The 13,876-nt window shown below is 38.4% G+C and overlaps 1 protein-coding gene across 2 annotated transcripts in view; it reads right to left on the reverse strand.

Moving 5' to 3' along the window:
• zc3h18 (zinc finger CCCH-type containing 18) overlaps positions 1-12,165 on the reverse strand; it is a 31,376-nt gene extending 19,211 nt beyond the window's left edge. For both annotated transcript variants that reach the window (XM_026365292.1, XM_026365290.1), the window contains exons 1-9: positions 11,998-12,165; positions 9,976-10,929; positions 7,266-7,350; positions 5,750-5,898; positions 5,414-5,509; positions 4,638-4,780; positions 4,143-4,172; positions 3,854-3,968; positions 2,618-2,883 (exon numbers count right to left, since the gene is read on the reverse strand). In XM_026365292.1, the coding sequence (XP_026221077.1) occupies positions 2,618-2,883; positions 3,854-3,968; positions 4,143-4,172; positions 4,638-4,780; positions 5,414-5,509; positions 5,750-5,898; positions 7,266-7,350; positions 9,976-10,920 (1,829 nt within the window). In that variant the 5' untranslated portion in view covers positions 10,921-10,929; positions 11,998-12,165. The remainder of the gene's footprint in view (positions 1-2,617; positions 2,884-3,853; positions 3,969-4,142; positions 4,173-4,637; positions 4,781-5,413; positions 5,510-5,749; positions 5,899-7,265; positions 7,351-9,975; positions 10,930-11,997) is intronic.
• Positions 12,166-13,876: the final 1,711 nt, after the last annotated feature.

The following is a 13,876-nucleotide window of genomic DNA, read 5'->3' on the forward strand; positions in this document are numbered from 1 at the left end:
GACAATTTCATTAAGGTAGTTAATTCATGTTAAAGTGACTTAACAAGACATAATAAGCTGAACGATGTTTGTGTTTGCCAGCTTGCAGCCTCATCTGGTTTATAAAGGCTTGGAAGCTTGGAAGCTTCTGTTCTAAACTCTGTCTGGAGTACAAATGCAGAGGGCTGGAGTTTTTAAAACCACAAGACTGACAGTAGGGAAACTTGAAAGAATCAAGTTGCCAGGAGTGCCAATATTGCCAACGTTTCTAGTAAGGTATTGTTATACATTTCCTGGTGTTGCTGCTTTTACAAAAAAGTAGCATATCTACCTTTATTAGAATGGCAATGTGCCATCAGGTAGCTATAATTACTGCACTGCAGTTCTACACCTCTGTGCACCCGTCAAGTTGCCGTTTACATGCATGCCTGTCCAGATTCTAATGTGTTCATGAGTCAAGAAGATGTCAACAAATTTGATGCAATTCCTTTAATGGTTTGATAACGTGTTCTTAAAAATGGCATGAATGAACATAAAAAACATTAAAGCCTCTAGTCACAGCTGTCCACACAACCGTCAAATATAATGCAGAGTTATAAAAATATGCAACTATTTCAAACTGTGTAGTTCAAATTAGCCTAGAAGACCATCTTCTACAGCTTTAAAATTATACTATGGCAGTAGCATGCTTTTGCAATAGTTTGGGTTACCTTTTACAATGCTGTTACGAACTTTTTGAAGCCTTAATCAATTACAGCGTAAATTGTTCATATCGAATATACAGGTTTAAAGAATTGACTAAATGCGGCCGGCAGTGAGTGAAATAAAGATGAGAATGACAACTAAATTTTCACTAGCACTATTTTATCATGTCTAATTATGACTCTTGTAGCCTGACTGATCTGGATATACAGACAGCTAATTAGCATAAAATCACTTAGCATTTCTAACTGGAGCTGACTTTGCAATATAAAGTGTTTTGCACATCTGACAAGGAGCGGTATCATCAAAAGAAAGTCCTGCAAAGTCCTATTTACAGTATAATCAGCTAAAGCCTTGTCTGATTTTAAAGTGACTAATTACACAGATAAGACAAAACAGTAACCTGATGTGGTGGTTTGAACTAGTGGGTTAATTTTACTGCTGGCTCTGATTGGCAGGTATCAGAACAACAACACAGTGTATCAAGGCTGCTGAATATGACAACCCAGATTCCTATAAATTACACGTCTATAAGCTACAACTCCGCTCACAAATACGTTTTTGCTAAACAACTTTTAATTTTCTAAATTAAAATTAAGCCCCAAAGACAATCTGTGTCCTAACCTTAACTAAAGTACTTTTCTTGTCTAAACCCAACTTGGGACAGGACTCTGGACCATGGGATCATGGGTCTCTGGTCTGTCAGTCCTGCATATTGTTGAGGCTGTGTTGTAGCTGCAGATATGTTAGAAAGCCCACACTGACACTGGTCCATCCCAAAATAAAAGCTAGTCCCAGCTAGTGTTAATATTGTGGCTGATTGTTAGATGTGTTTGAGTAAAGTTAGCATAGACTACAAATACGAGTTGTGGGGATCGGTGCAGCTCCGGTGCCAAGTTTTGCAGTTGACGGTTTGCAAAACTGGACCACAGTAAAAACTGATAAGGATGCATAGATACAGAGAGGATCTGCACATTCAAATGGAACTATGCAAATTATTGTTTAAAAAATAAAATAACGTTCAGTTCTTTCAGACGGAGACTGTGATTGATTGTCTCAGGAAAATAAGAAACTCTTTTTTCTCTCGTCTTTATTATTCATGCTGTGCTGAACAGAGATCTGATCACAGTTTTTGTCATAATATTTTCTTTTTTTTCATTATTGTTGCCCTTACAATTTCAAGTCATTAAGTAAACCTTTATCGTCAAAATTTTCATTGAAAAAAAATTAACACTGACTCCAGTAATGTAGCTGACATAACATAACCCTTTCCTATTTTTTGTACTGTATGTTTTACCAACAGTACTTCTCAATAAATATCTTCTAGCTATTTCCATCAGTCCCCTCTCCTAATCACTGATAAAGAGCTTAATGCAAAAGTTATTTTGCACTTAATTTTGTTTTTACTAGTATTTAATAGCAGGTTTTAAATGCTAACAAATGTATAAACTAGAATGAGGTAGCAGTTCTCTTTAACTTGCGCAACAGAATTAAAATGGTTAATAAATGCTAACATTAACTTAGGTTTAACCTGTGCTGTTAGTCATGTTCTGGACATAACACATAATTTATCTCTGTCTACCTGTGGAGATAACTTTTTGTCTACACTTGTTTATAGGTTATTACTGCTGCTAGTTGTTTCACTAGGATTTGCGTTGGCTGCCAGATGTGTTTCAACGTTAATGTTACGATTATAAGTTAACTACTTTCAGGTAAAGGTTTGTTAAAAATCCAAATGGATTCAAAATGGATTGATCTGACAACCTTAAATTATACAAACAACAAGTATATTAAGAAAATCACTTTCTGCAGTTCCTTACCGCAGCAACACAGTGGTATTAAGTCATATGCAAATTACTTATTAGTCTGTCAAACACAACTACAGAGCACTGGGTTTTAATTTCTAAGAAATGAAGTCAACAGTTGTAGCACTTACTTGGGTGGCAAGCTTAGAGGAGAGCGGGGTTTCAGTTTTTCCTCATCTTTCTTCTCCCTGGCATCACGAGGAGGACGTGGCCTCGGTCTCTCTTTCTCATCCCGCTTCATCCGGTCCCTTTCCCACTCTTCTTTCCGCCGCATCCGCTCCTTCTCACGCTCCCGCTCTCTTTCCCTCTCCCTCTCCCTCAGTCGGCGCTCCCTCTCACGGTGATCTCTCTCCCTCTCTCGGTCCCGGTGCCGCTCCCGGGGGTCCCGTTCACGCTCCTGTGCAGGAATATGTTGGTAAAGATTCTCAGTCTTCTAGGTGTAGTTATCTGGAAGTTGAGTCATAGCAACTAGACTTCCTTCTTGTAGGTCGAAACATTTCACTACTCATACAAGCAGCTTCTTCAATCAGAAGATAGTTGGTTAGAGACCCCAAATTTATGCTCCGGGTTTGATTTTTCAACCCCTGGCCTGTATAGGCTCGTTAAGTAAAAAAATGGAAGGGGAAGTTGTGAAGGATGTAATAGTCACACCTCTGCCAAGCCCTTTTATCCCCTAAAGTGGGTGGCTATGTTTGTCCAACCTGGTGCAGGTGTGAATTGGGCCGGTATCAGCTGTGTATCTTTATCTTACGGACAAAGGACACTTTTTCAAGGACAATGAGGTTCACATATTGTTCACAAAGAAGATAAGTGGTTTGAGAGAGGTGAGAAGGATAAATAGCATAAATAAAAGAAGGTGGTGAATCAAACCGCTATCCGCTCTAACCAACTATCTTCAGTTACTTGGATGAGTAGTGAAACGTTTCGACCTAACAAGAAGGAAACCCAGTTGTCACGACTCAACTTCCAGATGTGCAGGATTATGTGACTTACTAACCGTTTTGTTCACTAATGTGTCCATAATATTTCCTGATGAATTCAATAACAGGCTATGGATACACATGCAATTCTTGTTAGTACTGTTAATTTGGGCTTTTCAAGGAATTGTTAATAATAATAATTACATTAACATAACACACTAAGACTTGTGAGACTTAACACTGGCTGTACTGGGGGCATGCTAAGGCCAGCTGCACATTTGAAAAGACAAAATATACAACTGCTCTTATATATTTGTGCCATCACCTGCTTGGCTCAAGTGGTGCCCTCTGCTTTGTCCTTTAGACATTTTGGCTTGGCAGCCAAACAATCTGTGGTTGTTGATGTTTCAGAAAAAATATTTTGACAAGACTGTGGAGGATACTCACACTATAGTGATAAGGAGGAGGAGCTTCTGTGTACTGTACTCTGAAGTTTTCATACTGGCCCCCTCGCCACAGGGCCTCCATTTCGTAGTCATAGTATGGATCTGCATACAGGTCGCTGAAGAGAGAAACAATAGAGAAATCATAAAGTTTACTTAAAGTGGATGTTTACTACAGATTTTTGTTTTTCACAACTCTGCTGTGTCACTGGTCTAGTGAAGATTCACTTTCTGATAAAGAACAGAAAACCAATCAAGTGAGGTGTTAAGTGTTGGATTAAATCTACACTTACCCATATATTGGATCTCTGAATTCCATTTCACTGAAAGAGTAAAACAGAAAGTTAATTAATTTCACTAAATTTATATTCAATGATGAAAAATTATATTGTACTGTACTTTCAAATAGGTTCTTTATAAGTTCTCATGTGCCTAACAAAAGGCTGCAAACACAGGAAGTAGCACAATGAAGTGAATGGATGTTCACTCATTATACTGTTAATTCAAAAAAACAAATCAGAGTCGCAGAAGAAATTTGATTACTCATCTTCTGTATTCATAAATGCCTTTACTTTAATGTGGTTACCTAAAAATATGTAGAGGTACATTCTGAACATGAACATGTCTGAACATGAAAAAGGTTCCATTAGTTCATCTAGAACTTTTAGTTTCCAAGTCCTCTTGCAAGACAGTGGAGAGGACCACACTTGCTGGACATTCTACGTCAGACAGTGCCATTCATCATGCATCCCACTTTTAGCTAATGCAATCACTTTAAGCAGTCATACTCTCTGATGATACGGTAGCTGCGTTCTCGGAAGAAATCGTTCTCTTTGTCAAATTCTCTCTCGTCTTCTCCGATGGTCACGTTGAAACGCTTCTCCTCAAAATCCGGTTCCTGCTCCTTACGGATCGTGGCCTTCTTCAGCACCTATGGCGGATGAGGAATGGGATACAGAATATCACAGAAAATCTCATTGATGCATCTAAATGGCAGCCAAAAAAACTATACCACACAGAAATCTGCACTTTTTAAAATGACATGAAGAACGACGTTCAACCAGTTATGAATGTTAGAGAATGTATAGAATGTGTGATCTCCATCAGGCCTGTGCCAACTGGTGATCCGATCAATAGCCAACAACTAAAGACCCAAACATTTTTTTTTTTTCTCAAATGGACCATTATCTTAGTTAGCAAATGCGTATGCAACTAATGTTTTGTCAACAGTCAGAGAGATGCAGCTGGTATGAGTAGTGTCATGATCCAAAACTGAAAATCGAGTTCTCTTTGTATTCAATATGAGTTCAATTTTCTGAATACTTCCAGCCCACTATTTGTCATTTTTACAGTGTCCACTGTTTCATACAGTTGAATTTAATATTTTTACATTATTAGATTTCAAGTCTCTTTATACTTGACTACTACAGTATGTTTGACATTTCTCCATGCCCATGCAGCATCCTCTCACCAATCCATGGCTCCATTTTAATGATTTAGTTTACACACACACACACACACACACACACACACACACACACACACAGCATATAGAAATGTTCACCTCTTTGGCATGCCGTAGACCTCTCTCCCAGGCACTTTCCACAGGAGGTTCCACTGGAAGAGGGGGTGGAGGGAGCTCCTCTACTGCTGGCCCAGCCTAAAGCAGTGACAAATAATTCACAACATTTGCACATATACTTACAGAGAGCTATGAAAGCCCACCATTGCTGTCTGTAAAACATGTTTTAGCTATGATTAACCAATATTTATCTATTTTACAAATGTTTTTGTCAAAAGCATACAGACACCATACACACATTTTTACTGTTTTAGAAAAGTGCAAAGGTAACTGTGTCTTCATATAGGGTGTGGGCAGAGCAGTGTAAGAAATTCATACCCAGGGATTATTAGGAATGAGAGGGTGAGGTCCTCCAGGGGGTGCACCATTAGGTGAGAATGGGTCTGGCTTACTGATGAGGGAATAGTTGCCTTTGTCATTCACTCCAGGGTGGATGAACCTACAGTTCATGCCCCAAGTACAATTTCCTGCATTAAAAAACATTTAACAGTATTTAAAAATGAATTGTAGTTAGAGGTAGAAAAACACATTTGTTAACTGTGTTAATTTCAGTGATTAGTGAATCACTGAAAGCTGAATTACAATATAGAACAAGACTGTATAGAATACACAGAATGGTGAATATAACACATGCAAACATTTTTCTCTTTCTGACAGACAACTTCACCGCTTTATTTCTTGTCTTTAATAAGTGTCTATTTTATGTGTCGTTTCTTTTAATTTTACAAAGGGCACTAAAAACTAGAAAGCTGAATGTGCTCCTCTGTGCTGGCTAGACAGGAGGCAATTTCCCTCTGGGATTAAGAAAGTTTTTTTAATCTTGAATCTTGAATTGAAAAGTAATCCATTTTAGGTCCAATACCTCCCCCTGCTGTAGAACAAGTCCCATTATTGAGCTGGTGCAAACTAATATCTCACATTCTTAAAATGACACCTTCCCAGAGTCTAAGGTGTTTAGATATTAGCTATTATGCCAGAAGAGACCAAAGCATATGTTCCAAAATGGTATGTTACATCTAAAATGGAACATACCATTTTATACATAAGCAAGGGTCTTGTACTGACAATGGTTCCCTTTAACATAGGCTGTGTTAACAATACAGTTGAAGTTATCCAAATCTGATGGTTTGCCCTTAGCCCAGTTACTTTTCATGAAAACAATTATATAATAATATTTTTTAAATATCACATTTTGTTGCCAATTGGATTAGACTAAATGACAAAACAATGTCCAAGAGTCAGCAAACTACAACGAGTCAGAGGAATAGCTCAAGGCTTCGCTTTCAGCAATACACAAACTAGAGTGCATGAAGCGTCCAAGGAACATATAAGATACAGATGATGCTCCAGCTCCCTCAAAGAAAAAAACATCACTTCACAGCTAAAGTTTGCCTAACAGCACATAGACAGACATGTCATACCACTACTGAGAAAATGTTTTGTGGAATGATGAATTAAGGTGACTTGCAGTCCGGGAAGGATCAAGATTTGGGGCATTGCTGCCTTAGGGGAAAAATTCTAAAGTTTATCAAAGAATGTTCCAGGATCAAATCAGGGTGGCTGTGTGCCAGCTGATGCTTGGCAGAAGTTTGGTGATGTGGCAGAAAAATCTAAACTAAATCTGCTACAGAATGGCTTGAAAAACAGAAAACAGACATGAACATGATAGAGATGCTGTGGAATGATCCAGACATCCAAGTCCAACTTCTATTTTGAGTCTCATGCCACAGCTAGTTTTATTCCCAAATACTGCATATAGCAGCTTAAAATGACAATAGGGGGATCAAATCACCCATGCTGGTGTGTGGCTCATACTCTACTGTGCAGCACATACCTTTGATGAAGAACCTGCAAATGGGGCGTGGTCTGATCTTTCTGTCAGAGGGATCTTTAACCTCGCCCTCCTCCAGGTCATCATCCTGCCCACACATACAGGGAAGGGAAATCATAAATATAAATAATCGCAGAATCTTTTTTTTTTAATTAGACAATATTAGGTTTACTACCTTCTAATCACGCTAATTAGGCATTCAAAGAGTGTCTTATTTGTACTTAATGTTGGAAACTGCTAAAATGCACTGAATCGTACAGTAAAATACTATACAATAAATAATGATAATACATTATACCTGAAGTAAAAACTGACAAAGAAGGACAATTTCAGAGAAAAAAACAACTATGTAACATATCAGGAAACAAACTGCGATAAGAAATATTGACAAGCATGATACAAATTTTAAAGCACAACTGTCTTTGTGAACAGAGATCCTAATATTGGACAAAGGAACACAAGGATGAACCAAAACAAAGGTCTGCAGAAATATTCCCTGCACAGCCCTGACAATATTCACTATACACAGGTTTCCCTTTTACAAACTGTGTGTGCAGCACTGGAATAGAAGACACAATAAAAAAAAGATATCTGTGTTTCTTACATAGTATATGGATATTTTTTACCAATTATAAATAAAACAGCGTGATGGAAAATTGGGCTGGAATTCAATCTTTAGCTAAATATTTGACACACATGCTTACATTGTGTACTTTTTTTGATCACATGCCTATATTGAACATTTTAAATATGGGAGACAGCAACAACAAATGCCCCCATAAAAAATTAATCTTGTGTAATTGGATCAAAAGAAGACAACGCCAAATCCAAGTGTAAACAACCACAAAGATAGAGTGTGATCACTGTAACCACATACTAGCAACACCAGCTACAGTGAGATAGTTGTGGAGGTATGCAGCTGTGTACAATATTTTATGTGCCACCATGCATGCAGCATGCAGTGCACATACAGATTCAAATGGCTGTGGCAAAAACTGCCATTCACTGTCCAGCCATGTACACCTACAGAGAATGATAGATTCAAAAGAATCTTGAATACTGTGCAAATATGTTATGTTGAGCTATGTGAGGGCTCAATCAATCAGTCAATATTAATCACACAAGAAAGGCTGATCAGTTTAGTTTCCCAGTTACGTGCAATGTCTTTAACACATTATATAACACAATATTCAAGGTATACTGAAGAGGTTTATTGTCATATTCACAGTACGACAGCTTTTGTCATACCATGAAAAACTTGTATCTTTCTTAACAAAACAATAAAAAGTATATAAAAGAAGTACGTGAAAGGTGCAAAGATTAAAATGCAAGGAAAACATATTAAGTGCACTGTGTGTGTGTTGCATTGTAAAAAATCCTCACAGTATAAGGAAACTAAGTGAGATGATCAAATCAAATCACATTTATTATGTGTTCCTGTGGCAGATACCTTAGTAAACAACTGCCCAGTCAGAGGAGAGCATGTAAATAACTTGTTCAGAACAACACAGACTCAAAATACAGATTTGCCAGAGCTCAACTATTAACAGCTACTTTGTGTCTTGTATGTGTGAATGCATCATTGGACAACTATGGCAGCCAACCTGACACATGTTCCAATGACACAGTAGCAGTAATGGTGTTGATCAAGGCTTCAAACAGAGAACTAAAGATAAATAAACTGAATTGAAATTTAGACTTAATACATAGAATCGTGCAAAAAAAATAGTTGACAGCACAAGTAAAAGATGAGAGGCTTTTGAGGGGAAAAAAAGCACTAGCATGCTCATTCCGATTAGTCTATTTTTCACATTCTGGCTCTATATATGCTTGACATAGAGTCTCAGCAGTATTTACTCATTGTTTAATCCTCTTTTATTTCTGGTTATATAGCCTAAATTAATAACATCAGACCAAACACCCCCTATGCTAAGCTGGAACATGGCTCCAGGAGCTGAGTTACCTGGACCCCCGTCATTCACCTCACACTCAGCTTTTTTTTTTTTTTTTAAACACAGAAACCAATCTTTTATTACTGTAAAACTGTCCCTAATTTAGGACCCCTCTGCCTATTTACACAGAACTAACTAAAAATTACTCTTACGGTAGTGTTCATTTTACATATGTAACAACCCCCTGTTATTAGTGGCTGTGACGCCCTACGTAACAGTGAACATCATATTCATTTACACCAGTCCTTGTCTATTTACACGTTTGTTAGCGTAAAACACGCAGATAAGTAAAGAAATTCTTAAAGTACAACATCATAAAAATAAATGATTATGCTCAAGGAGTCATTTTCCTGCAGAAACATGTGTAAGATAAAATACGGAGAGCTACTATGAGTATTTCAGGATGACGACATGCAGATAGGGACTAGGTGGAGGTAACTTGATAGAATTGGATTAAGACTGGGGTCAGGTTTATCATAATAGAATCTGACTGGTTGGACTATGCCAACAAAAAATTTATTACATTATTTGGTTGCCTATCTCCTACTCTTTGCACGTTGTAGCAGTCTTCATTGTATCTTCTGCGCAATGACAAATAAGCTGTTCTATCCTAATCTGCCCACTCCTCCAGTGTGGTGTTATGTGTGATCACTCAACAAAATATGTATCTGCAATCATTGGCATGTTGTGCACAATGCATGAAAACTGTACTTGGCTGAATCAAGTAGTAAATAGCTATAAATCGCACTAGAATCACTTACATCAATCTCTCCTTCATCGATCTCTCCATCGTCCTCATCCTTATTCTTGTCTCTAAAAGAATCTCTGCGCACCCTCTCAGGCCCTTTGCCATCATCTGTTCTCTTGCAGTCACTGTCTTTAGGAGATGGGGGAAGAATTGGTTTCTTCTCCTTCTTACTGCTCTTATCTCTCTCCTCCTCTTCTTCTCCCTCCACTTTTGCATCTTCCTCATCTTCCTCTTCCTCATGTGGAGGGATGCTAGGTTCCTCTGGCACCTCTTCATCGTAATCCAGTTCGTGTTCATCCAACTCCCGGGACACAGATGCTGAGTCATCATCCATCTCTCTCACCATGACAGCCCTCCTCGTCTCCTCTTCTTCAGATCTCACTCTTTTGTCCTCCTCTACCTTGCTTTCATCCTCCTCCTCCTCATCATCATCCACCTCAGCTGTCTCAGGCTCTGCAAAGGCATCCTTTCTGTAGTAACCGTATCTGTCCTCCCTGTCCTCTCCAGCAATGAATCTCCTGACCTGTTCTGGTTCAGAGTCTGGAGACTGAGGAGTGTCAATCACTCGATCTTCTTCTTCCTCTCCATCTATTTGCTCTCCCTGTGGACCATCTTCATCTCCCTCCATCAGCATAATTGTTTCATCCTCGTGTCCCATCACTCCGGTTTCTCCTACAGTCTCCTCATCCTCTGCATCAGAAACAAAATCAGGGACCACCTCATGATCTTCTTCCCTCTCTTCCTCTAATACCGAATGTCTTCCTCTGTTTTCCACTGTCTCCTCCTCTTTGTCCTCCTCATCCAGTCCATCATTGTCCTCATCAAAGACTACCTTACTGCCTGAGATGACCCTCTCCTCCCCTTCATCTGCAGAATCCAGCAGCTCACTGTCAGAAAGGCCCTTGTACTCTTCCTCAGGAGACTGAGGGGACTGAGTAGGGCTTTCAGGAGTATCCATCGGAATATTCTGGTATTAAAAAAAACAAACAATTGCAATGTTGTAAAAAGTTGAAAATACCTCACCTGATAGCACATTTATGCTTAATGATTTTATGAAAACAATGTAATATTGAAGAGTTTGGCACGGCAGATGTTACATTAGCAAATATGTGAATGATAAAACATCTATCATCTTACAAAACTTAATATACGAGGTTATGTAGCAGATACAAAAACATTTACATAACATTCATTATCCAAAAAGAATTGCCTGGTCAAAACTCAAACTATAAATAATGCACCAGAAAAATAGTCTTATAAAATCTATGCTAATGTTACTAACTCCAAACAACCACACACTCTTAATGAATTAATGAAATACTGTTTAGGCATACAAAACTGTTGACAATACAATACAATATATGCTACTCTAAATAACACACCAAATGATCAAGTGTGAACGATTTTTGGGCGATTGGACTTTACCTGAGCAAAGCAGTAAACTGCGAAACTGTATCTTTTACTTTAAAAACACTTTAAACGAGAATTAAAGTTCATTATGAATAAAACTGACATCAGCTTTATTAGCTTCCGGCACTTCTGCATAGCAAATAGCAAAGGAGAAACATTTGCTATTCCAAGTTAGCTTATAACAATCTGCCAATAGCAGAAGCTAAAACACATGTGCTTTAAATGTTTCGTAGGTTACATTGTTTATCTAGTTTGTGTACACAATTAGACAACGTGTCCAAGCCGGTAAATATTACACAAGTTCACCTGCATCGTAGCATGATTTCTAACGTTAACATTTCTATTAGCTGCTTCGCGCTAGTAGGCAACAAGGCCCATAACTTGCCAACGTGAAGAGACCTAGTTAATCAACGAGCACTCTGCCTTCACCAAACAACAAGACTTCCAAAATATATGTAAACAAACAAACCGTTTGAGTAAATCGCGGAACTAACGTTGGCCGTAAACGGCCGCTTTAGCAGTGCGCGGACAGTGTAGCACACTCGACTGTCTCTCAATTAACAATGCAACCTCCCCCGAAGCTAAGCTAAAAGCTAACTGCTAACAACCAGAAAATTCTTTTCACCTTGCCGACCCGGAGCTGTTTACAAGGACACTGCTTCGTTAAGAACGACCCTCTTCCGCTGGTGTTGTTTTTTTACACTCTATAATAAATATTATAACGCTAAATTTAGCCACTATGGTGGAGAAACTAAAGCACCCCGCACAGAACAGCGAGAGCGGCCATTACCTCGACGTCATCAACATACGACAATTTGGAGGGGTGGGGGAACTGGTAGTGAACCAGGACAGATCAGAGATCAGTGCATGGCTCACACTGTGGACTGCTGCCATGTATACATATTGATTATTTAAAAGAATATCTAAGAATTATATTTTTATTATATTATCCATCCATCAATTATCTTAACTGCTTGTCCTCAAGCCTTCTGACAGCTGGGATAGGCTACAACACTGACCCTTCAGTGGACAAGCGGTTACGAAAATGGATGGATGGATGGATGGATGGATGGATTTTAGTCTAGTCTTTAATGTGGAAATCAGAAAAGTCACTTACTTGAAAGAAAGATTTATTTGGCATTTTTGATTCCCTGAATTTTTTAACAATGCAGTCTAAATAAATAAAGCAATCTTAATTATAAGCCATAGATACAGCCATATTGACCCCAGAAGGCTTTGATCTGAAGGATTTGAGGTGGATGTCCGGGAGACTGGCTAGAATCCTGGCTGTGGCCTAACTCCAGTAGGGGTCCTTAGGCAAGACCTCCTTATGCTCACTCTGTCTTGTAAGTTACTATGGATAAAAGCATCTGCCAAATGCCTACATGTAAAATGTAAAGGGATGGATATTGCAGCACTGAGTACAACCAATATTTCTATTAATATATTACATAATACGTTTTATCAGCAACACGGGTGACAATGGAGAAAGAGTTAGTGAATGTCTTGCAGTTCCTTATGGCTTGGTCTAAAATACCTCAGTGGCAAATGAAGCTGTTGCAGAAGAGACTGTAAAAATGGGTAAGGCTAAAAGAAGAGGTCAACTTCAAGACACATGTCTATTTCCTTCTTTGTCTCTCTGTCTTACTGCTGCTGCCTGTGCAGCTTCTGAAATGAAATATTTGTATCTGGATTCATTTGACTTACTAACATTTAGTATGACGTTTTCATGTGAAATAAAACTGCTTTTTTGTGGAATATTGTTTGTATTGGAAGTTTGATTCTGCTCTGTTGAGGAAACACAATGAAACAAAATCATATGTATATATCTTGGCCTATTTTCTATTATGGCATTGTGAGTAGTCTATATTTATAATGCTGACTTAGTTGGGCTGTTGGTAATGAAGTCATACACGGCTCCTTTCCAAATTGTCACCACTAGATGGCAGCTGTTACTTTACACCAAATGACAGCAAGGCTTCTCCTCAGCTGTGTTGGAACATTTAGATTAATTTATATACAGCACACTGAGCATGTGCAACATTTTCAACTGGAAATGAACTCTTGTCTGATTAATGTTTCCCATTTGTTGTCTATACATAAAATAGATGGTAAAACATATAAAATAAAAAATGCTAACTGCAGGGTGACTGACATGCACATGACAATAAGATAGTAGATTGCACAGTCTGCAGAGGACACTGGTGGGTACGTGGATTGCAGCAGTTTTTCTAGGTGGGGTTTGAGTTCAGTCATGGAGCAGTCACACACAAACACACTGAAACTCACATTGGCCTGCTGTATGTGCTGCTGTTTCCCTATATAAAGGCATCAACATCATAATGTGTCATTATTATTTAGTGGGAGAGCTCTTTATTATGAGTTAGTTCAAATGTTACTTTCGCTCCTTAACTAGTCCTCAAAGCTCTGTTGGAGAAACGTCATTCAACTTTCTAAAGTTGTGTGCTGTTACTTTTCATGATTGTGATGATGATGTCGTGTGT

This window comes from Anabas testudineus, chromosome 6 (genome assembly GCF_900324465.2).
Source record: "Anabas testudineus chromosome 6, fAnaTes1.2, whole genome shotgun sequence".
NCBI classification, from domain to species: Eukaryota; Metazoa; Chordata; class Actinopteri; order Anabantiformes; family Anabantidae; genus Anabas; species Anabas testudineus.